The following is a 25,597-nucleotide window of genomic DNA, read 5'->3' as shown; positions in this document are numbered from 1 at the left end:
GTGCAGAAGGTCACCCACGTGCAAAAGGCCACGCACACACTCAGATCGGAGGAGGCCCTAAGCTAACCGAGTGACTGCTCTGTGCAGGCAGAAAGAGAAGAGCGGGTCACAGCTGTACACTGTGTGCCAGCGTGTTGGAGGCCTGCCCCCATGTGCACACAGGGCCCTTGGCTTTGACTGGGAGACCTGTTCCCAGGCATCTAAGGAAATTAAATTTCTATCTGCCCACTGACTGACCGCTGAGCTCGCAGACACTCCAGGAGCCGCAGACAAAGAATGCGCTTCACAGAGTTCACTGGAAGAGTCACTAAGCAACAACAAACCCTAGCGGGGAGGATCGACCGCAGCAGAGCAGAGCCATCCTGGCTTCCACATACCTGGTTTTCAAAACAAAAATGAGACACAGAAACAAGAGTATCTGGACCCTTCACTGGAAACAAGTCAACAGAAAAGGTCCTCAAGGAAGCCCAAATATTGGACTTGCTAGACAAAGATTTTTTTTTTTGACAGAGATCACAAGTAGGCAGAGAGGCAGGCAGAGAAAGAGGGGGAAGCAGGCTCCCTGCTGAGCAGAGAACCTGATGCGGGGCTCGATCCCAGGACCCTGAGATCACGACCTGAGCCGAAGGCAGAGGCTTTAACCCACTGAGCCGCCCAGGGGCCCTATTTTTTTTTTTTTTTTTAATTTTATCTACTTATTTGAGAGGGAGAGAGACTACGCACAAGCACACACACGAGAGAGCACAAGTGGTGGAGAGGGAGAAGCAGGCTGCATGCTGAGTAGGGACCCTGGTGCGGGGCTTGATCCCAGAACCCTGGGATCATGACCTGAGCCAAAGGCAGATGCTGAACCAACTGAGCCAGCCGGATGCCCCTAGAGAAAGAGTTTAAATCAGCTCTTTAAATATATTCAAAGAACTAGAGAAAACCACATATAAAGAACTAAAACAAAGCATGAGAATGATGTCACCACGAATAAAAAAGTATCGAGAGAGAGAGATTATTTTAAAAGCAAGCAGAGGGGCGCCCGGCTGGCTCAGTGTTAAACCTCTGCGTTCGGCTCAGGTCATGATCTCAGGGTCCTGGGATCCAGCCCCGCATCGGGCTCTCTGCTCAGCAGGGAAGCAGGCTCTGCCTGCCTCTCTGCCTACCTGTGATCTCTGTCGAATAAATAAATAAAATCTTTGGGGGGAAAAAAGGCAAGTAGAGGGGTGGCTGGCTCAGTCAGTCAAGCATCTGACTCTTGGTTTCAGCTCAGGCCATGACCTTGGGGTTGTGGGACAGAGCACAGCATTGGGCTCCACGCTCAGTGTGGAGTCTGCTTGGGATTGTTTCTCTCTCCTCCACTCACTCACTTGCTCTCTCTGAATAAAGCCTTAAAAAAAAAATAAAAAGCAAACACATTCTGAAGTTGAACAAGGTGACTGAGACTTAAAATTCACTGGAAACGAGGCTGAGCTTTGTGCGGCAGGCGGAGAAAGTCTGAAAACGTGCAGAAAGGTCAGCCGCACGTGGCTGGTCTGTGCAGGAGAAAGCGAAGGGAGGAAGAAAAATGAACGGAGCATCCATGACTTGTGAGCCACCATCAAGCGCGCCCACACTCACAGCGGTGCTGCAAGGAGGAAGGAGAAAGAGGCAGAAAGGAATTTAAAGAAGTAACGGTCAAAGCCTCCCCAAACTCCTTGCGCACCCCCGCACGACGTGCATCCATCCTGCACGACGTGCATCCATCCGCACACGCGAGCAGCCGGCCCCGCCCGCGCGCTGAGCGCTGCAGCCCCACAGGCAGCGGCCCGCGGACTGGCCGGACGCCACGGAGAGTCTCGACGGCACCAGCGCAGGTGAGCCCCAGAGCCCGAAGCAGCGGCTCCTCGGAACCCACGGGGCCGGCAGGCGACGGGAGGACACACGGACAAAGGAACAAGTCTTCACACCGAGAACTCTACGTCCAGGAGAGCCGGTCTTCAAACGCGGAGAAACCAAGACCGTCCCAGATAAGCAACTGACCGGAACCGGTCACGGCGGATCTGGCCTACGAGAACCACGCGGGGCCCTCGGGCCGGAACGAGAGGACGCCACGCGGCACCGAGTCCACGCAGGTGACCGACAGGGGAACGACACGGCAAACGCACAAAGCAGTACCGGGTCTTTCCCGCGCCCACCGAGGGGCAACGGCAGCCGACGAGGATTCTGAACGCGGTGATGGAGCCGGACAGACACACGGAGACCACAGCGCCAGCTCGGCCCGTCGGGAGCCGCGGGCAGCCCGAGCCCACCGAGGCGTCTAGGGCAGCCCGGGCCCGCGGCTTCCTTCACCGCACACGCACCTTGGTTATCTCATCGGAGATGCTGTAGTCCAGGAACCTCAGCAGCGTCAGGTAGATGCGGAACTTGTTGAGCAGCGAGGGCAGCACGGCCGACAGGAGGCTGTCCGTGTACTCCTCCATGTTCGGGGGCACGAGCTGCGGCTGCAGGTGGATCTGGCAGTCCGCCTGCGGAGAGAAGCGCCGCACGGGGCTCGCCACGTTCCTCGACGAACCCGGGACGTCAGGAGGCGGCTTTGCCCGTATCAGCCCGCGAAGGAAGCGGGAACGACTCTCCCTCACGGGGGGGGGGGGGGGGGTGGGGGGGGTGCGCGCTTTTTAACACGAACCGACAAGCGCCGGGACTCCCTCAGCGCTCATGCCAAGAGTGAGCCCTTCTTTGGTTACTGACACTTCCTCGACAGCACGAGCGGACACAGAAAGGTAGCCAGCCTCTAAAAAGCAGCTACTTAAAATTCTTTCAAGGCTTCCTTAATCTTGGAATCTGTACTCTGTGTCTTACTGGATCTGCCTTTCTAGAAACCACATAAAGCAAATCACACTTTCCCACAGAAAACTGACACACGGGCCACTTCATTCTCGTTCACAAGCAGTTTCTCATAAATCACAGTGACCACGAGTTCACAGAGACTGTACACCTTTGGAAACCACTGGGCGTACATCTCATCATGAAAACACTCAATTAAAAGCTCTCTTCATCAGTCACTCTGATGATTTACCAGAGCATTTCACCATAAAGCACAAAAATAATTACCATGTCATCGGGAACATTTTAAAAGGAACTCTAAAGTATTTCTCACATTAGATTGACAGAAAACAATGGGACCGAAACAGTAAGAACAAAGGTCTAGATGTGAATCAGGCAATTTATAGACAGCTTCTACTTTCTATGCCTGGATGTGGGCGTTGCTGCGCCCAACAGCCTTCCTCTGCTTGTCTTGTGATTTGCCATATCTGGCTCCTCACAGATAGGTTTTCATCCTCCAGGCAGGAACGAAATAATCAATTCTCTTACTAATAATCAGCAGCCCCAATTCTGAAACAAGTTTAACCTCTCAATAACAAGTCGTGCCAAGAAACAAAGCAAAAATACAGCTATCTTTCCAAGGTAACCTCCCTCCATCTTACAATACCGTACCGGAAGGAGTGACCGCCCCTCCGAAGTAATAAACACATTAATATTGCAGGGGAATTCCATCTGGTGGTAACTGAAGTCATAATCCACCTTTTGCCACGTTATTAGGTTGCTCAGAGCAGTCACGTTATGAACACCTAGGGAAAAAAATTTTTTTTGGTTACTTGATTTTAATCACCTAAACAAATGCTTTAAGACATGACATTTCTACTGCTTTAAAAAAAAAAAAAGAAAGAAACAAAAGTATCTCATGCACTGTTCAACTTCCTAAGCTAAATGTTCACTAAGTAATAGGCTTCATAGACAATACTGGTCAACCTACATAAATGTATTTTGGGGCCAAGACCCCCCAAAATCTAATCTAGCATCTTGTATGCAACTGGGCATAAGACAGGTTCCCAAGTAAGCACAATCACTTTCTGTGTGGTGTGTTCACAGGTCTAGAACAAGTGGTAGAACTAAAATGATTTTTATGCAAAGAAGTAAGGTTACTGAATTTTATTGATTTTTTACACTCATCTGTGTCTTAAGGATACCCGTCCATACTACTTTTTTTCTTTTACCTTTACTTTTTGAACTTACTGCCAGCAAAGTGTCTTCTCAAACGTCATTTGAGCACAAATAAAGCAATCGGTTTCCTTGCCAATTTATAACAAGTTCCATAACTGACGTTAGTTCAACCCTTCCAACCTTTTTCCAGAGAGTCTTTGATAAAAAAATTTAAACTTCACATTCACAGTAGAAAATGTTTTATTAGATCTTCTCTACACTTTTCTTTTTAGCTAACATATGGCTGAAGGCAAGATCTCCTCCCTTCTCAGCCTTTCAAGAGCTCCTTGCAACGTCCTTGTCCCGTCACTGTACCATGTTCATAGCAGGCCAAAACAGAGCTGATGGACACAGTCTGTGAGTTGACAGTTCCCCCATTAGACAAATTCACACGGCAAGCCTTGATCTTAAATACTTGTGAAATGTGAGTGTCTCTCGATCAGTGATTCTTCTACGAGTCATCACCAGATCTGGCTTTCATGGGAGGTTAGACATGAAGGGAGACACCCGTGTCTGTACCTGGTGTATCCAGCTGCCCTTGCTCGAGGAGAGTTTCGTCGATCACTAGGGAAGTGTTGCTCGGGAGCTGGAGGAGCCCGCTGACCAGGCGGTTGGCTGTATAGTCTTTGTGGGGGATGAATTTCAAATGGTTCATGTTCTCTATAGTCATTTGCAGACGAAAAGACTGCAAAGAGAAATTTTTTTAATGAAAGAGGAACAAAATTTCCCTGTTTTAAGAAAATACATGTTTGGGGTTAAATACTTTCCATTTGTGTATAAGGATTTATTTCTAAGGATGTAGTTTCGTGGCTTCTTGAGCTCTTAAAGCAAAAATCTTACATATACACCTTAAATAATAAATCTACACCTTAAATAAGAATTTCACTATTCTATGTGCTGTTTTATTCTCAACTGTTTTGTGCAGTATTCTTAATTTCTAATTTACCAGCAAACCAGAAACAAACAATAGATAATTCAGATGCATCTGCCAAATATTCAGAAGCTTGAATTCTTTTATCTACCACAACCCCAGGCTAGCAAAACAAAAAATATTTTATTTATTGAAGATGGGGAGAGAAAAGCTTAATTTTCTTCGGTGCTCCTGGAGTTAAAATCATTAAAATCACAGTCATTCCTCAGACTACCGCAGACCAGGGAACAAGCTGTCGCAAGGACAGCTGAGGAGCAGAGCGCGCTAAGCGGGGCCCGGGCACTGCGGGTCCTAAACGTGCTGTAGGCCGCCTCCTCATCCGATCTTAGCCCAGGATCTGTTAGACCCATCTGCACCCTCCCGGCTCTCCGAGCCCCCCACTCAAGGCCCTCTGCACCCTGCTTCACACTCCACTCTCCCCTCCTATCACTCCAGCCTAAATAGAAGTATGTGTGGTAAGGGTGGAGACTGGAATTGGGAAGAAGGGTGCCGAGGAAGAGAGAAACTTTCTGAATTTACGGGATTACTGTACTATGGCTCGGTGATGCAAAGAAAATGGGGCAGAGGGCTGGGACCATTTTATAGATAGAAGCCAACAAGCCCTAAAGAAGCCCAGTCTGTCAAAACACAAGGGGGCACACGGCAGGGTCTAGCTCCCCATCAGCAGAAGCTGGTCACGCGTACGGAACCCACCATGAAAACTAAACAAGATATGAATGAGCCAAGTGTTCAGAAAGAGTTCGGCACCAGACAAACACACAAAAGGAATGGAAGGGAGTGGGATACGGTAACAATGAAAGAGTGAAACCCACAAACCCACTACAAGGCGATGCAAAATAAAAAGAATAAAAGGAAATAACTCTCATATTTAGAAACATAACTCATGCCCCGTCTGTGCACTAGGCTGCTGCTCGGACTTTACCTCCTTCCCTTCTCCCCAGAACTCACTCCACACCAGCCGCACCAGCCTCTGTCTGCGTGCCTCCAAGATGCCGAGCGCACAGCTGCCTCAGAGCCTCTGTGCCTGTCCTCTCCTCTCCCCCAGCACAGACACGCCCCCCAACAGAGCCATGCGACTTGCTCCCCAACCTGCATCAAGTCTCTCCCCGAATTTCTGGAAGGCGAGGCCTTCCCCGACCACACTGCACACGTGAGCGACTCTCCCCCAGCCCCGGGCGCCCCAGTCCCCTTCTCCTGGGCCTTTATTCTTCCTGTGGCACTTCAATGACATATTCTGTATTTACTTATTATCTCTTGGTCTTCTACCATGATAATCTAAAATCTGACTATTTCAGCAATTCCCAAAATGTGGTCCAGGGAACTCCCAAGGAGTTGCTGACACAATTTTTATAGAGTCCACGAGGTCAAAATCATGCATGGATAAAAGACCCATTCAATATGCAAGACAGACCAATGAATTTACTACAGCAGAGTATAAAAAATTCATTGAGGACATTACAGATTTCACGCTTGCAACTATCCTTCAAGAAAATGTTATGTGGGGGACGCCTGGGTGGCTGGTCGGTTACATGTCTGGCTTCGGCTAGGGTCATGATCCCAGTGTTCTGGGATTGAGTCCTGCATTGGGCTCCCTGCTCAGCAGAGAGCCTGCTTCTCCTTCTCCCTTTGCACCCCCTGTGCTTGAATGCTCTCTGACAAATAAATAAAATCTTTCAATTAAAAAAAAAAAAGAAAATGTCATGTGGGCAGTTTTAGTCTAGTATCCAAGAAATCCAAAGTTATCCAAAAAGGCCAGCTTTCCGTCATATACTTTAATCAAAACATCCTATTATGAGAGACTGAATGCAGAAAGCGTTCTTCAATTCAACGGTCTTCTATTAATCCAGATATTAAAGAGATTGGTAAAAATTTTAAACCATGTCACTTTTATCACTAATGTTTTTTGAATTGGGAAAACAGCTATTGTTACAAAAATATTTTATGTTCAGACGTAATTGATATATTGATATATTTTCATGAATATTTTAGTCTATTTTTAGTTTTAATTTCTACTATGGCAAACTGGTAATAAAAACAACCCAGATAAACTACACCTCTTTGAGTCCTCCATAATGTTTTCAGAGTGTCAAGTGAAGCAAGGAGTTTTGGTCCACTGCTGTCTACGAGCCTGGAAGAGTGCTAGCACTTACCCTCCAACAACACGGTCACATGAACTATTTTAACCTCTTAAATCTCCAAAATAAGAAGTGATCAGCATTGTCAGTCACATGACTAGTCAAAAGCAACTCCCTCATTCCTGGTGTCTCACCACCACACAAACCCTGCATCCCACACACCCTGGCAAACAAAGGCAGCTCTTGACTTTCTAAACAGGAATTAAAACTGGGGCCATGGAGATAAAGATCTTTATTACCTCAGCTAAATGAATTATGCTCTTGTAATTCAGGCTTATTTAAAGACTTAAGATTTTAATGCACACAAAGGATAGATACCAAGTTGCACAAACTGGAATCAACCAACAGCATAATTTTAAGGGATTTACTTGCAATCGTGCCATAAGAGTCACAGAAATTTGTGCTAAGGCAATAAAAGAAAAGTGAAGTGTTTAGGAGTGAGTATGTAAATTATGGAACCTGGCAGGCTTTGTCTCCCCTTAATAAGATCTATTACAATTTCAAATTTAAATACTTGGGTTGAATGAAAGACAATTAGATGAGTTTTTAAAGTGCGCTCAGGTTTTCTTTTTGTTTTAATTTATTTGAGAGAGAGACTAGAGAGAGCAAGAGAGAACATGAGTGGAGGGGGGAGGGGCAGAGGCAGAGGGAGAAGCAGGATCCTGAGAAAGGAGCCCAACGTGGGGCTCAATTCCAGGACCGTGGGATCATGACCTGAGCCAAAGGCAGATGCTTAACTGACTGAACCACCCAGGCGCCCCAGTGTGTTCAGATCTCTAATAATTATTATTTATATAATAATTAATATTTATATTGATCTTACTGCTGGAACAAGATGTTGAATAATCCGGTATAAGTGTTCTGTGAAGGTACTATTCCGTGGGCAACCACTCAAGTTAACTGTGAATTTTCCCAGTGGAAGAACATCTCTTCTTGTATACCTAGAAAAAAAAAGATACCAACCAGTAAGCTATTCAGGTGGATTCCCAATTTCCATCAAAAAGCAACCAAAGATTAGCAAAATATTGTCATTAAAAATAAAGCAAATTACTCTGACCAGCTCACTTATCAGAATAATAACAATAGCCAGCATTTGCGCATGAGCATTGCGCATGCGCTAGGACTGTTCGGAGTGCTTAACTGTCTCATGTAATTCCAGGCTCTCTGAGGCAAGTCACCTTCGCTGTACGGGTGAGAAATCTGAGACAGAAATCTGAAGTAACATGCCCGAGTTCACACAGCAGGATGTGGGAGAGCTGGATTTGAACCTGCGGGGTTTGGCTCCAAAGCCTGTGCACTCAACCATTATGTGCTGCGGTCTGAAATCCTAGCCGAGGGAGGATGTGGAGAACAAAGGCACTGACTGCAGGGTCACTTGGAACTGAGGGAAGTAAGGAAACCAGCATTTACGGAACTAGGACAATGGTCTACAATGAAATACCGTGCAGCCATTAAAAATTTCATGAAGAATTACAAAGGAAGAATGTTTAAGACATAGTAAATGATAAAAACAAGATCAGCGTTTAGAGTACCACGGAGACCTGGGCAGGGATGTACACATATGTAAAAAAAAAAAAAAAAAAAGATGAAACAAACATGAGCCAAATGTGTTAACGGAGATCATCTCTCAGTGGGTGAGATGACAGACAGTTTCCAGTTTCTTTTTTTTTTTTTTAAAGATTTTTTTTTTAAAATTTATTTGACAGACAGAAATCACAAGTAGGCAGAGAGGCAGGCAGAGAGAGAGGAAGGGAAGCAGGCTCCCTGCCGAGCAGAGAGCCCAATGCGATGCGGGGACCCTGAGATCATGACCTGAGTGGAAGGCAGAGGCTTTAACCCACTGAGCCACCCAGGCGCCCCAGTTTCCAGTTTCTTTATGCTCCTGGAACTTGTTGAAAACACACATTACTTCTGAAATCAGGAAATAGAGACCTGTGGTGGGGTGGAAAGGAGGTGAGCACCTTCACCTACAAATTACATGTGCGCACCGTGGGCCTTGCAGAGCTGTGGGATGTATAAACCAAGAATTCAGAATGCAGAAAGAATAAAACAGCTCATTTTACTTATCAGCCAGGTTCTTTGTCTGACTGTGGCTCTTATATTTAAGGGAGACATAAACAAAAGGTTAAATGTGAAACAAAAAAGCTGGACAAACAATGTGTGATTTCATGTAACACTTGTCACACTGAATAAAAGCCACCTGATGATGCAGCTAAAGGACTGTAACAGCGACGCGGCCTGCGCAACCTTCCTGCTCTTCTGCATGGTCGGCACCACCCCCCACCACCGTCGGCCGCGGGGAGCTCGGCACTTACACCGTGGAGATGAGATGCAGGATCAGGTACTCGGCGGCCAAGCTGTCTCCCAGAAGCGCATGCGTGAGGAACCCAAGCAGCTCTGCTCGGACGGGAGATAATTCAGACATGAAACCTGAAACGACTGGAGAAGGGAGGGAGACCACACTCAGAACACACACACCAGCTCCTCCAGAGTGTCTCAGGCTAAGAAAGAAAAAAAAAACCAAACCCAAGTGGAACAAAGCACTAAAGTCAGTAGACAACTAGTGTAGACTTAAATACCAGTCATTAAGTGATGCCAATCTTCGAGATAAGACAGCCTGTAAACTCTTTTTTGCCTCATCTTAATAAAGAGAATTAACGGGAAGGAAAACGAGCCAGGGTCACAGCAACTACTAGAGAGACTGAAGCTGAGCACGAGGATGTGGCTGCCTCGGCCCCACCGTGAGCACACACCGCAGGCGGCTCCCGCCCGGGGCCCCAAGGTCTCTGGCTCCCAAGGCATTAGCACTTACACTTACAGGTTTTGCTCTCCTCCTTGTTAAGGCAAGCAGGCAGTAAAGGATTGATGTGCTGCAACTTTTGGGCTAAAACCACATGAATTCTTGGCACTAATGAAGCAGGAGGACTGTGCACTCTTTGCTCCTCGGCCGTGTCCGTGCATTCCATCGGATCCAGTAGTGAAGAGGCATCCCTACGGAGAGAGGAGAAAGTCAATTCACAGCCACATCTCTGAAAATGAGAATTCAAGCCAAGAACAGTTCCACCTGTACATCTCCTTAGAGAACGGAAAATGGCTCCTCATTCTCAATGGTCACAATAGTTAGGTCACACAAGGATATATATGTGTTTTTCAAGAAAAAGAACACTTTCACTGAGTATGCTGTAGCTGCAGTTAATGCGACAGAGCACATCACTGGTGAAGAGGATCTGTGTTTTGAAATCACTTCATCAGCGGAGACATGAAACGCTTCACAGCATGTCTCAAAAACCAGGGTCTTTTTCTCATAAGCCATTAGGCATCGATTACTCAGTGTGGAAGATCCATTCATCTCTTATCTTGCTAATTGTTTTTCCTAATTTTTAATACTCCACAACACCTCCCTTGAATAGTGAGTAGTCAAGTAGTGAAATGAAAAAGTGTGAGTTTTTCAGATTTGCTAAATAAATTACCAGACAATGGATTTACCGTGATACAATTGAAACAAATCACTAAGATGTGTTTAGAACTTCAGACTTCACAGGATGCTCTACAGAGTTACCCATTCACGTGGCCACCTGCCCCACACACAAGGACGACGACAACCGTACGTGGTCTGGACCACGTGCCAGGCAGTGTCCTTCACTATGCACACACCCATTCATTAATGCCTCACCTACCCTGGTCTCCAGTGAGGAAGGTGAGGCCCTGCAGAAGTCACGTGGCCGGTAAATGGCCACACCAGGTTGGCACCCCAAGCCATCCAGCTTTCACTGGGCACTAAGCGGCTTCAACCAATGAAGTGACTGAAGCAGGAAAATCATCATCACCAGAAACAGCCAAGGCAAGCAATTTGCTATACTATTATTAAGGAACGCTATTTAAGTTTATTTAAAGTTGTTTAAAAATGTCTGTGTCCAAAAAAAAAAAATGTCTGTGTCCACCCCCCCCTTTATTATAATAGTGAAAAGTAAGTTCTTATAGGGAAACCAAGATAAATGTCCAATACCCAACAAGAAAACTATTGTGTGTCGGGGAGGGTATGACTCCATTCCTTGGCAAGCTCAAGACAAAACAAGAAGAATGAGGAAGATCTGGATTTTCAGGATATATTGTTAGCTGTGGAGAGGAAGTGTAAAGGAACACATATATCAGGCTATCTTTTATATAATAAAGGGGAATAAAATATACACGTGTCTACTTATTTTTGCAAAACATACAGTAAAGATAAAAGCGGAAACAGGCTGGTTCTCTATGGAGCCTGAGTGGGAACAGGGCAGGGGGGATGACACCCCTACATTCTTTGTATATAGCTGTGATTTGGGCAACAATGTCAACATTTTCTATACTTAAAAAATTAAAACAAAGGAGAAAATGTTAACAGATTTATTTTAAAAGTTTAAAAATTAAACTCTTCAAAACATGTGCCACCACTTTTTATACTAGTGTATGCCCTAATAAAAACTCATGAATATGTTAAAAAAAAAATCTAAACAATAAGGACAGAAGAAACACTCTGAAGAGAAATGCAATGGAAACTGAACCTAACCACATAAAATGAATAATGAGCAAAAGGACCAAAGGGGAAGAAAACTCACCCCGGGAATTTTAGACCCAGTACTCTAACTATACACCTCATTCTAAAATAAAAAGAAGTGGAAACCAATCTTGGACACGAGTTATGAGGTTTGTTTTTTGCAGCGGTATGGACTGCTGATTCTGAAATGACCTTCTCTGCACTGTGGAAATACGTTGAGAACAATGAGAGTCAAGCTTCTTTCTGTTAGAAGGGAGGCTACAAATATGGGAGGGGAGAAGGGAGAACATCTGAGTGCAGAATTGGAACTGGAAACACTGAATTCACAGTTCTGATAGACCTGAAAATACACGAAGATGCATGAGTGCGGGTATATAAATGTGCACTTATTTGTATGCGCAGAGTATGTGTATATGTATTTCCTAGCCCTGCTCTTTAGAGGGCATAGAAGCAATACCAGTCTTGATACCAGTGAGCACACAAGCACTCAGATCTTGACTTTTAAATAAAATTCCTCACTAAAAGAAACTGATGCTCCTTAGAAAAATGGCTGATACTGCAGCTGGAGTATAGGAAGGACAGATGAGGTTGAAACAGCATGTGTGCCAGGAAAGACATTTTCAAAAATGAGGTCATGCCACAAAGACACAGAGCCTGCTTACAACGACTCTCACTAGCCAAATGAGAAAACCTGAATCTCGAGCACCAAACTAACAGCCACACTGATATAAACAAATAACTTAAGTAAACAAATGAGGAAAATCTCTCTTCTAACAGAATGCCAATAAACAAGCGTAGAAAGAATGACTGAGACAGAAAATCACCATCTAGTAATAACCGATCAAGAATCATCAATGGACAGGGGCATCCGAGTGGTGCAGTCGGTTGAGCGTCTGACTCTTGGTTTCAGCTCAGGTTGTCAACCCAGGGTCGTGGGACTGATCCCTGCACCGGGCTCCGTGCTCTGTGCAGAATCTGGTTGAGATTCTCTCCCTCTCCCTCTGCCCCTCCTGCTCATGCTCTCTCTAACTAAAAATAAAATAGAATCATCAATGGATATTAAAGTAAGTGGATGAGGGACACGTGGGTGGCTCAGTCAGTTAAGCGTCTGCCTCTGGCTCAGGTCATGATCGCAGGGTCCTGGGATTGAGCCCAAAATCGGGCTCCCTGCTCAGCAGGAAGCCTGCTCCTCCCTCTTCCTTTGCCTGCTGCTCCCCATGCTTGTGCACGTGCTGTGCACACTCTCTCTGACAAATAAAAATTTTACATAAATAAGTGGACAAAAGTTAAATAAGAAACTGGATATTAATGTAGTCTCCAAGTACCTCCTTCCAAATTACTTATTACAAAGTGAAAAACAATAACTTTATAGGACAGAAACCTGGCAGATGCCACCTTAACCAAACAATCAAAATGACCACCACCAATAGTGCGGCACACTGACATCAGGTGCCTCCTCATATGACAGCCTGATTCTAAGCATGAGGAAACACCACACAAACCCAAACTGACATATTCTACAAAATGACTGGCTGTACTCTTCAAAGGTGTCAAGGCTCTCTGCCATGTGAGGACAAGGAAAGACAGCCACCTGCAACCAGGAAACGGGCCCTCACTAGACACCGGATCTGCCAGCACCTTACTCTTGGACTTCCCAGCCTCCAGAACAGTGAGAAACGAATTTTGGCAAAATTAGAAAAAATAAAAAAATAAAAAAAAATTAAAAAAAAAAGGTGACAAGTTCAGGAAAGACAGAAGTCGAGGACTGTTCCAGGTTAGTGGAACATGTGACCCTACGGATCCTGGCTCACGGAAAAGAAGGAAATATTTAAAAAAGAAAAAAAAAACATCAAAAGAAACAAGATTGAGATAATTGGTGAAATTAAGTATGGAGTGTGGATTAGTGTTTCTAATTTTCTAAAAGTTCCTAATTTTGATGGCTGTACTCTGACTGTATAGGAGAAAGTCCTTGTTCTTAGGAAATATGGACTCAAGTATTTAGGGGATAATGTACGCAACTTACTCTCAAGTGTTTCAGAAAAACATGTACATATACAAAAATGTGCACATGTAAGAGCACAAACGAATGATAGAGCAAATGGGGCACTAAGGGTTAACAACTGGTAAATCTGGGTAAAGGGAGAAAGCTCTTTGTAACATTATCTTCCAGCTCTTCTGCAAGTTTGAAATTTTATCAAAATAAAGTTACCCAAGAAAGAACAAACAGACTCACCTTTCATCATTATTCAGTATACTTAGCACAGGATCCACAGATAGGACACCATATAACTCAAGAACATCATTGACTTTGAAACAATCCCAGTCTTCATAGACCTGACAGGAGATCATAAGAAATCATGTTGTTAGGACTAAATAACACCAAAAAAATCATAAAATATTAGTTTTAAGGCTAAAGAAATATTATTTTAGATTTTTAGGTCAGGAAATGGAATTTAAAGCCACTCTTTATTTCATAAATTGAAACCAAGAGAGATAAAATACTTGCCTGAAGTCATTCTCCTAGTTAGCAATTAACACTGAAACAGAGGACTCCTGACTCCCAGACCAGGGTCTCTTGTCAATACACCACACTACTTCGAAGAAAAAGTTTTCCCAATGGATGACTAACATAACAAATGTGCATTATCGGGTGCTTGGGTGGCTCAGCCAACTAAGCGTCTGCCTTTGGCTCAGGTCATGACCCTGGGACAGAACCCCACAATGGGTTCCCTCCTCAACAGAGAGTCTGCTTCTCCCTTCCCCTTTGCCCCGCACTCCGCTCGTGCTCTCTCTCACTCTCAAATAAATGAAAAATAAAATCTTTAAAAAAAGAAAGAAAAAAGAAACCTGCATTATCTCAAAATCTATTAAGAACACCAAGAGAAGGGGGAAAAAAAAACAACTGCAGGATTACTAACTTTGGACTTATTCACCAACCATGCACTATTCGGAGGGTTAACACAAAACTCAGAAAGGCCATGAGGGTTTTCACAGTAAAACTTTCAAAGTTGTGTCTTTGATGGGCTCTAGTAACTGTCAAAGCCTCCTCTTAGTGAGGCTAAACCGAAGCACGGCAGGAAAGCCATCCTCACTCTGGTCCCTATGGTACAGAACTGAAGTGCCACTTAAGTTAAAACCACAAAATAAAAGAATAGAAATTCTCAATGATCATTTCTGAAACTTACATTGCTTGTTTCACCTATCAGTATCAAAAAACCAGGGTAAACAAAATAGAACAAACTGACAACAGACTTTTTGCCTCTATTTTGTTTTAAATACAAATGAGAAATAGATTTTGATGCGAGAAGAATGCTGAAAATGTTAGATACTGTTGGAAGCTGGAAATGACATAGGAATTCACATGAATTAAAAAAACTGTTCCACTTCTGTGTTCAAAATATTTTTCAATTCTTTTTTTAAGTGAGCTCTACACTCAACATGGGCCTCAAACTCAAAACCCCAAGATCGAGAGTCGCAGGCTCCACCAACTGAGGCAGCCAAGTGCCCCATATTCTTCAACTGAATTTAAGAACCCCGTAGTAGGCAGAACATGGCCTCCCAAAGAGATCCACATCCTAATCCCTGCAATCTGTGAATAGGTTACCTTATAAGCAAAACGGGGTATGAATAAATTCAAGACCCTGAGATGAAGAGATTACCCTGGATTATCTGGTTGGGCCCAATCTAATCACAAAGGTCCTTTCCAGGAAGAAGTGACTATGAAAACACTCTGGCTTTGAAGATGGAAGAAGGGGCCCCAAGCCAAGGAATGTGAGCACTTCTAGAAGCTGGAAAAGGCAAGAAAACAGATCTCCCCCAGAGCATTTAGAAAGGAATGCAGCCCAAAGGACACCTTGATTTTATCTTCAGGGAGATCAATGTTGGACTTCTGGCCTAAAGCCTGTAAAATGATAAATTTTTGTTGTTTTAAAAGCCACTGACATTGTGAATATTCGCTCCAGCAGCCACAGAAAACAAACACAAATGCTAAGAGTACTCCATGTTAACTTTGAGACACATTCCACATCTACATCAAGGTCGGGTCTATAAAAGGTTTAGTACCTTCACAAGGCATGCAGGACCCTTCTCCCCTGGCAGTGGAAAATTCAGGTCAAAAGGAGAAGAGAGGTTCAAGAAGTTCAGCCGTTGGCCAGTAGAAGCTTCAGTTTCTAAACGTTTTGGCTCTCCACACCACTGAAGACCACCAACACTCCCTAAATTCAAAGAACAGCACTGCACTTAGTCATTTTTAAGGCTTCCTGGAGAGAAAGAACATTCCTAAAGAGCGTTTCAAGTCTGATATAAATGATGCTTCTGAACACAAAAAACTTCAAGTTGTTACAGTTCTTAAGGAAGTAAGATATGCTAACAAAACATTGTCTGACCTAAAAGAGAACAAAGATTATGAAGATCTGAAAATTTTAATCATTTCTCCCACACAACAAAATGGCAAAAAACTCCCCTCTTCAAATCTCAAGTATATTTTAAAAGTTAATATTTACAGTAATATTTACAAGATGGGGCGCCTGGGTGGCTCAGTGGGTTAAAGCCTCTGCCTTCGGCTCAGGTCATGATTCCAGGGTCCTGGAATCGAGCCCCGCATGGGGCTCTCTGCTCAGCAGGGAGCCTGCTTCCCCCTCTCTCTCTGCCTGCCTCTCTGCCTACTTGTGATCTCTGTCAAATAAATAAAATCTAAAAAAAAAAAAAAAAAAAAAAAAAAGAATTATACAAGATGTTACCATCAGGGGAAACTTTTTTCTTAAAGCTACATGTGATCTACGCTTATCTCAAAAAAAATTTTTAAATATATATAGCTTGAAAGATTATTGAGAAACCAACAAACAAGTTACATTGTAAATAAATAATGCACCCAAATGTACAAAAAACCCTACAGTAGGACATCTAAATAAAAGCAAAAAAGAGGAGGGATCATTTGTTGCTTAGATAACAGAATTACCATATATCCTAGATTCTAATGTTACTTACTGTTATGATACACCATTAATTTTAATAAGCATTTGGGGGGGGTTGGAGAAAAAGACCACCACATTTGTACAGATTTACTATAAAACATTCCAATGTTAAAAACATTAAAGTATGTCTTACCTCTAAGGAAATATACATAAAGTAGGAAAACATATGGTAAATGAAATTCATTAGTAATTCTTTGTTTACCACTCTCAACCCAATCTTACAGATGCCCCTTAACTAGACTGATTTGTTTGAAACCCACCCCCCCACCCTTCAACTTGCCCTCTGAGGATGGTGCTCAAGAGAAATGACTGGCCACAAAAGGAGGAATGATGACAAACTTCTCTACGTGCCGCCATAAAGAAACTCGCTATTCCTATACACTGTGATTGGTAAAATCAAGAATGAAATATGCCAATTCTGAAACTATCTCATGCTCTTAAGATATTCCAAACCTTGGTCCCCGTGTTAATCAGAATTTACTGGGTTTTCAGCATGTTTCAAGATAAACCACTACAAATGTGTGTACATAGAATAGAACTGGGACTATTTTAAGGGCTCTCTGCTCTCAAGTTGAGACCGAAGTTACCTAGAGTGCACCACAATTTCATGGTTTTCCTCTGATATTTTCAATCTTAGTAAAGTAAAGTACCACTATCTTGGGGCACCTGGGTGGCTCAGTCCATTAAGCATCTCCCTTTGGCTCAGGTCATAATCGCAGGGTTAGGGTCCCTGCCTTGCAGGGAGTCTGCTGTTCCCTCTCTCTCTGCCCCGCCCCATGCTTGTGTGCACACATGCACACACTCTCTGTCCCTCTTATGAATAAATAAAATCTTTTTAAAAAATAAAAATAAAAAATAAAACATTTTCAGGATAAACTACTAGATTTCCATATTATTTAGGAGCTGAGATAAAAATATAAAGAGTGAGAAAAAGACCTTTGTCAACTAACCATCTGAGACTCTTAAAAACTAACAAGAAAGCAGATACTTCTCACTAAGTGATGCCTAACTGCTCAGTTATGAAGCCCAGTTTGACCAGAGTATTGCAAAAACTCTCAAAAGACTGTTTATAACAGCGTTGAACTTGAATGTAAGGTTTTCAAATTGCTGTCATTTCCTAAATCTAGAGCTGTATCACAGAACAATTAATTCTGGAAATGAACCTGAGGGAGATATGTAGAGAAAGCCTGTTGGCACACGCTACCTGCTTGCCTGGCACCTGCATGTTGGTCTTTCTGTTTATTGGGCTGTAGGTCCATATCTTCATCATCTTCATAACTCCTCTTGTGACGACTGGGAGTGTAGGACGTTGAAGGACTGACTCGAGCTTGGTTTGCATTAACATAGGCGTTAAATGAAAAGTTAAGGAAAATCTACCAGGAACTGAGGAATATCCTAAGGTATGCTAATTCTAGGGCTAGTAATATTATTGGTTTGGCAATTTGGCTAAAATTAAAACATCCTTTTAAAAGACTGGACTTCCAGTTCTGACCATGAAAGTAGCAGCTTAACCTCATGCCCCCTACCTGTGCTACAAAGAAACTGTACAACTGGACAAAAGATATGAGCAACTGTTTTCGGTAACTGAACATCGTAAGGGAACATAAGGTTATAGTTAGTTCTTCAATAAGGAAACACACCAGTAAACTCCACACTCTTCCCAGCTTTCTCTTGGGAACATTCCCCAAACCGCAACAAAGAGAGGTGAGGACTGCCCTTGCAGGACAGAGAAACGGAGCACAGCGTTCTGGGCTCCTGAGCAACTGGAAGCTGCAGAAAGTAACAGAGAGGCAAGAGCTGCAGATAAAGACCAAGAAACCTGTGCAGGTTCCATTTGGGTTTTTGGCTGAACATAAAACCGTAGATGTACAAGCCAGGATTCCTTGAGGGCTAGCAGGGAACAGCTGCTAGTTGGCTGGGAGCTAAATGGAGATTCGGGACTTCTACAATACTAGAACTGGACCCTGATGAACAACATGGGCACTTAGGTGTGACCAGAAATAGCACATTTCATGACTAAGGACTGTGTCCTACAGACCAAGGGCTATTCCATACCCACCTTAACAAATCGCAAAACCAAGCCATGACAAGGTCAAAGTGATCCACTTGTATCACCTGCCCGTCAGAACAAAATGCAACCTTCTTGGAAGGAAGACAAAACCAAACTCTCTACAATGTTGTACATCAGCATACAGTAACACATTATTAGTTATATATGAAGAGGCAAGAAAATATGACCTACAATCAGGATTTAAAATAATCAATAAAAACAAACCCAAAGATGACTCAGATATTGGAATTAGCAGACAAGGACACTAAAAAGGCAATCTAAAATTCACTATTTTTTTATATATACATATTGAGGTATGTTCCCTTTAAACCTTATTATGTTGAGGTATGTTTCCTCTAAACCTTAAAATTCACAATTTTAAAAGAAAATATAATCACTTCTCGGCCTTTTGGCTATGATCAAGTGTAGTATCTGTTCTTATCAGTTTAAAAGAAAATATAGACAAGATCCATCTAAGTGGCTCTGTTGGTAATGTGTCTGCCTTTGGCTCAGGTCATGGTCTCAGGGTCCTGGGATGAAGCCCCACATTGGGCTCCCTGCTCAGGGGGGCGTCTGGTTCTCCCTCTCCCTCTTGCCCCTCCCCTACACACGCGCTCAATCTCTCAAATAAATGGTTAAAATCCTAAAGAAAGACTGATGAGTCAAAGATGAGGAATGTTAGCAGAGAAATGGGAACAATGGACAAGAACCAAATGAAAAATCAAGAACTGAAAAATAAGATATCTGAAATGAAAACAAAACAGAACAAAAACAAACAGAATCTCAGTTATCTGGAGGTCAGTAACATCTAATGATTACGTGACTGAATCCCCAGAAAACAAGACAATATAAGAGATTGGGACAGAAAAACATTTGAAGAAATAAAGGCTGAAATCTGAAAAATACCAGTCCACAGAAACCTCGAAAATACCCAAGCAAGATAAACACAAAAATACCCACACCGACCCACATCACAGCCAAACTGCCGAAAACCACAGAGAGAGAGAACATCAGAAGTAGCCAGGGGAAAAACAAATATGTCTCACACAGGGAGAGTAAAATGACGGCTAGCCTTTCATCAAAAAGCAATGGGGATCAGAGGCATCTGGGAGGTGCAATGGTTTGAGCATCTGACTCTTGACTTCAGCTCTGATAACGATCTCAGGGTCAGAGACTGAGCCACGCATCAGGCTCCACACCCAGCATGGGGCCTCCTTAAGATTCTCTCTCCCCCTCCCCACACTCACACTCTGGATCAAAAAAAAAAAAGGCAACGGAGGCCAGAAGTCAATGGAACAAGACCACCAGAGTGCTGGGGAAGGAAAAGAGCTGTCAACCCAGAATTCTATAACCAGCAAAACATCCTTCAAAAATAGAGGTGAAACAAAGACATTTTTCATTGAACCAAAGCTGAAAAAATTCATCACCAACAGATCTGTACTTAAAGAAAAGCTCAGTTGAACGACTCCATAAAAAAAAAAAAAAAAAAAAAAAAACAATGAGCTAGAAATGGTACATACCACAAACGTATCAAGACACTTTTTCCTCATTTCCTAATCTACGTAGGAGACAAATTTTTTAAAGATTTTTTTTTTAAGATTTTATTTATTTATTTGACAGAGAAGAGAGTACAAGCAGGGTGAATGGCAGGAAGGAGAAGCAGGCCCCTGCTGAGCAGAGAGCCCAATGCAGGGCTCAATCCCAGGGCCCTGGAATCATGATCTGAGCTGAAGACAGATGCCCAACTGACTGAGCTACCCAGGCACCCTTTTTTAAAGATTTTATTTATTTGACAGAGAGAGAGAGAGAGAGAGAGAAGCAGGCTCCCCGCTGAGCAGGGAGCCCAATGTGGGGCTTGATCCCAGGACCCTAGAATCATGACCTGAGCCAAAGGCAGACGCTTAACCAACTGAGCCACCCAGGCGTCCCAAGAAGACAAATGTTTACAGCAAACAGGGTAGTATATTGTGCGCTCTATAGTTTAAGTACAAATGAAGTGTACGACAACGGCAGCACAAAGAATGAGGGGATGAATGGAAGTAAACTGCTGTAGAGATCAAGGAACAAAGAAGAAATCACAAGGGAAATTAGAAAATATTTTGAGTTGAATGATGGTGAAAACAAATCAAAGTCTGGAATATAATCAAAGCAATGATTAGAAAGAATATAGCCTTCAACGCTAATACAAGAAAGGGAAGATTTGAAATTAATGATCTGTGCATCCACTTTGAGAAGCCAGAGAAAAATTAAAGCCAAACTAGCATAAAAGGAAATAAGAGCAAAAGTCAATGAGATAGAAAACAGAAAATTAAACAGTTGGTTCTCTGACAAACCACTAACAACACTGATCAAGAATAAAAAAAATTAATGAACATTATTATGTATGAAAAGAGATTATTGCTAGGTATCCTCCAGACATGAAAAAGAAATTAAGGAAATATTATGAAAAGCTTTGTTATTGACATAAATTCAACTAAATGATTTTGAAACAATTCCTTGAACAATACAACTTATCACAACTGATACACAGAAAAAACTGTTAAAAAAAACCTAACTAAAAATCTTCTCACAAAATGCCAGCCCCCAAACTGGAAACAACCCAAATTCTCATCAAGTGGAAAAAATATAAACAAATAAAATCAGCAATAAAAAGGAATGAGCAACACACGCACACACACACACGGATGAATCTCAAATGTGTTATAGAAAACAAATAATTAGACACAAGACTCTGTATGATTCCATTTTTTGGCATACAGAATAGGTAAAACCAAGCTACAGTGAAAGAAATCAGTGGTCACAAAAGGTGAGTGAGGTACCTGGAAAGACACAAGGGAACTTTCTGGAACAAGTACTTTACTTTCACAGGTGTAATTTAAATGGGTGTGCATTTGTCCACTCAAGTGCACCCTTAAAATCTACATAACTCAGGGTATATGAACTATGCCTAAAAAAAAAGTATACCAAGATGTTTCCACATCTCTCAATGAGGCAACATGTTGTTTACCCTTAAGAAATCCAGAATTAGTTCTAATTTGAAACTATGTCTTTATTTAATTACGGTACTTTTTCAGTACCTTTAAAGCCACGGTGGGCTCAATCTTTTTAACAGTATTTCACTACAGGAATGTACCACAATTTTATCATTTCTCAACGACACATACTTTGGCTGCTTTATAAACTTTTTTGTTTAGGACAAACGAAAAACATTTCATTAAAATAAAGCCAAGTTCTGTAAATGAAGAACAATTTTTTTCCAGCTTATTTTGTTGGTGTAAAAAGACTAAGTTTCAAAAACTCAAAATTTAATTGTGGTTTTTTCAATTAAGAATATAATCAGGAACCACTCAACACAGAAGAAACTTTAGATAAAGGATATTTCTTTTACCCACGTAGATTCCCCAGGCACTGGGACGCAATAGAAAGTCTGTCTTTCCAAAGTGGTAGTTCGTGGGGAGTTTAAATCAACTTCTTGTTGAGGCTGTGATATACACAAAAAGCATTATTTAAAGTCTTATTAAGAAAAAAAACAAAAACTTTAATTAGCAAACCACATATTCATGTTATTTACAAAACCACAGTAAATACTTCACATTAAGAATTAACAACCAAATACCAAACCTCCCCCAAAAAAAACCATGGACATAAAATCATTTCACATGCAACCATTAATATACTACCTTCCCTTAAACCATAATACATCTCACCCTGTCACAAAATTAAATCTTTTAATAAACAGGATACTTTATTTTTTTCAAAGACAAAGCACTGTCTCTTTCATAGACCACATCAGTATCAGCCTATAAAATAGGAACTTAATGAAATATTCATTAGCAGTAACTCTGATATGAGATTTCAGTCAGATATTATTCCCTAGAAAAGGAATGTTCTCCATTTCAAATATACTGAGAAAATTCTAAGACATAAAAAGAACCCAAGATGTAATATTAAAATATTACTTCAATAAGCACATATTACTTTGAGTACATATATTACCACAAAATCTCTTAAAAGTAAAATAAAATGTATATCCCATTTTGGTGGTTGGGGGAGGGACCCAAGACACATCAAGTTTCACCTGAGCTAGTATGTACAAGCAGGGCTTTCTATGTCTTTCTTTCTTTCTTTCCAGGCCCAAAGTATTCCTGGTTTGGTGCTTCTACTTATTATCTTTAGCAACACAATACAAACTCTTTGCCTTCAGCAGTGTCACACGTGGACAGACTCACCTATTTTACTTTCCTATTTCCAGATGCTGAGATTACTAGCTTATGGTGATACTCCATTACTGTGTATTGATAGATGAGGCTAATATGGCTTAGGGCTCCTCAAACAAAGGACACAGCAACTATTTGTAAAGTTGACACATTAGACTTGGCACCACATTTTACTTTATGGAAACACTCTCAAAGAAAAAAGACATTAGGAGACCTCGAGTTCATTATGTGTTAAGATTAGCAAATCCAACTCTCATGAGTCCCCCTAAATAATTATATGAAGTTACATTTTTGTTTTATATAATCTTCGCAGCAATCTTCCATATTAAGGCTGTTCTGCTGTCCAGCCTGGCCCTGAGCTAGGACATTTTAATCAGGCACAGCTTCTACTATGAGTAAATGTGCTGGTATTAGGGCTTACAAATCAATCTCTTGAGGTTTGGGTAAGCAGGAGTCAGACTCCCAGTATGTAAAAAGCCCCACATAATGTGATTAAACTGGGAGTCTGGATCACCAAAGCAGAGAACTAGACCCAGAATGGAGGGGCTCCACCAACGTGCCACCTTTCTACTTAAGCACTTGCTGATCAATCCCCACCTGTGATACTTTTTTTTTCCCCCTCAACGACTGACAATTACCACCAGTTTCAGTAGAACCACACAAAAAAACATTTAAAAATGCAGATATACTGTAGTGCCTCTATAACTGCTTTTCTAGTAAGTTTCTACCTCAAGACTATCCCTTTCATAACCACAGTTATATCCAGTGTCCTCTACCTTCTTGCCTCTCCCATTACTGATATGTAAGTTTCCCTTACTTCTCTTTATCAAAGAAAGTTTAAATTTATTAAAAACTTTCTTCTTCCTAGGAAAAAGCTGCAGGACTTAATGAAATTTAATTAAGCAAGTGTTAAGCCCTAAGTTAATCTTCCACTTTTACTTTAAAAGAATTTACCATAACCCTCTAATTTTGAAACCAAGTGTACAGATATAAGGAAAAGGAAGGAATTATTTACAATACTCCACCTTCTAAGAGATTTTTAAAAGATCAAAAACTTTAACAGAGAAGCTTAAATAAAAGGTAAATAAAACATTTCACATGACTTCTCAGAACTTATTTACACACAAAATAAGTACACTTAAGATCAACCAAAAGAAATAAATTCACTGCTTAATAAGTTCTTAAGATGTTTTATATATCTTAAGGATACATACCCCGCACTCTGCTACATCTCTATATTTTCCAAAATGAAGGACCTATGATCCAAAACAAAGGATAACAGCATCATATCAGTATACCTGAACCAAAACCACCATACACAACACAAGGATAAAATACCACTAATTATAAACAGAAATTTTCATGAAAAAAAGCAATACATACACGTGCTTTTGTGTTTCGGTTAACCGTTTCATAAACTCCCATGTAAAACTCAGGGTCAAACATATCCTGAATCATGCAACGAAACTTCACAAAACTGTTAGGTTTCAAATAATGAAGGGGAACTTCATTCAGTGACGGTACCTGAAGGAAAACAAGTCAATAAAATATTCTTATCTGTAGAATGTTAAGCACATATACAGAGGCTGTATATCCAGAACCACACCCCCCTGCACCACCTCCCACCAAGCCCCATTAGGAAGCCAGTGATCTTAACAGTCAACACAACAAAAGTGCTGGACACAAAAGTATTTTTTATGTTCTTCCAAGTTTGTATAATGACATCCGACTCTAATGTAAAAGGATGCTCTTCCTTAAAAATACTTCTCAAGCAGCAGAAAGGCATTTGCTTTGTTGAGCTCTTCGCTTAAGATTAGTACATGCCAATTTTCTTTAAATGAAGATAATAAAGATATTCAGGACTCAAAACTACTGATTTTTTTGGTCTTAGAAAGTAACACGGTCAAACACTGCCACCTAGAGGCTGCAACACAGAAGCACTGAATCGCTTGACTCTAAATTTCAGTTGGAAAAGTGCAAAATCTTTTAATACGTACGCACTTAAAGCGGAAGACACTACACATGAATGTATACAGTTTAAAATTTTAGCGCTTACTTCAGCAGCACATATGCTAAAATTTTGTGTGGATTACCATTCCACTGAGAGAAACTGAAAGTCAGCCCAACCCTCTCCCCTGAAAATCGCAATAAACTTACCCATTTAGGAGCGTTATTTTCCTTCAGCTTTTCCTTAAAATATTCAATTACTTTCTTCTCCCAGTCGGGATTAACTCCATTTTGGGCTGAAAGAAAAAGGACTTTTCAGAGCCAAAGGGACAACAGCCGACAAGACTATGTTCAGGTCACAACCTCGTGGAGCGCTGCCACACTGGGCGCTCGGGAAGCTGCCCTGTGGAGGGGTTGGGGACAACACTGGGCAGTGCTGGCCTGGCGCAGGCTCTCAGGAGCCAACAACCTAGTTGAGAATTCCCAGAGAATGAGATAGGAAGCTACCTGGACAAAGCACAATGCTCTTTGGAAACATTTATACAGATTTTCTCTTTATAACTACCCTAAAATGAAAAGGTGCTCTAAAAAATTTTTTTCAATTTGGGAATAATTTCAAACTTTCAAGAAAATCACATGAATAGTACAAAGAATACTTTGTATTTCCTGCTGTATCTTTGCTCCACTTGCTTTATCTCATCCCTCGTATGTATTTTCCTGACCCGTCTGAGATTAAGTTATACACATCATATACCTTTGCCTCTAAGTATTTCCATGTGTGTTTCCTAAGAACAAAGAGATT

At 41.9% G+C, this 25,597-nt stretch overlaps 1 protein-coding gene across 2 annotated transcripts in view; it reads right to left on the bottom strand.

Moving 5' to 3' along the window:
• MCMBP (minichromosome maintenance complex binding protein) overlaps window positions 1–25,597 on the bottom strand; it is a 50,651-nt gene that overhangs the window by 6,142 nt on the left and 18,912 nt on the right. Inside the window, exons 2-14 of one of the 2 annotated variants that reach the window (XM_080823098.1) lie at window positions 25,006–25,091; window positions 24,232–24,372; window positions 24,063–24,104; window positions 22,011–22,112; window positions 17,786–17,930; window positions 15,671–15,822; window positions 13,842–13,942; window positions 9,887–10,065; window positions 9,390–9,513; window positions 7,898–8,015; window positions 4,528–4,693; window positions 3,463–3,596; window positions 2,328–2,492 (exon numbers count right to left, since the gene is read on the bottom strand). In XM_080823098.1, coding sequence (XP_080679224.1) covers window positions 2,328–2,492; window positions 3,463–3,596; window positions 4,528–4,693; window positions 7,898–8,015; window positions 9,390–9,513; window positions 9,887–10,065; window positions 13,842–13,942; window positions 15,671–15,822; window positions 17,786–17,930; window positions 22,011–22,112; window positions 24,063–24,104; window positions 24,232–24,372; window positions 25,006–25,091 — 1,655 coding nt within the window. The remainder of the gene's footprint in view (window positions 1–2,327; window positions 2,493–3,462; window positions 3,597–4,527; window positions 4,694–7,897; window positions 8,016–9,389; window positions 9,514–9,886; window positions 10,066–13,841; window positions 13,943–15,670; window positions 15,823–17,785; window positions 17,931–22,010; window positions 22,113–24,062; window positions 24,105–24,231; window positions 24,373–25,005; window positions 25,092–25,597) is intronic. The other variant, XM_080823099.1, reaches the window with a different exon arrangement.

The sequence above is a fragment of the Martes martes genome (assembly GCF_963455335.1).
Source record: "Martes martes genome assembly, chromosome: 14".
Taxonomy (NCBI): Eukaryota; Metazoa; Chordata; class Mammalia; order Carnivora; family Mustelidae; genus Martes; species Martes martes.
This window is presented reverse-complemented; position numbering and strand designations above follow the sequence as displayed.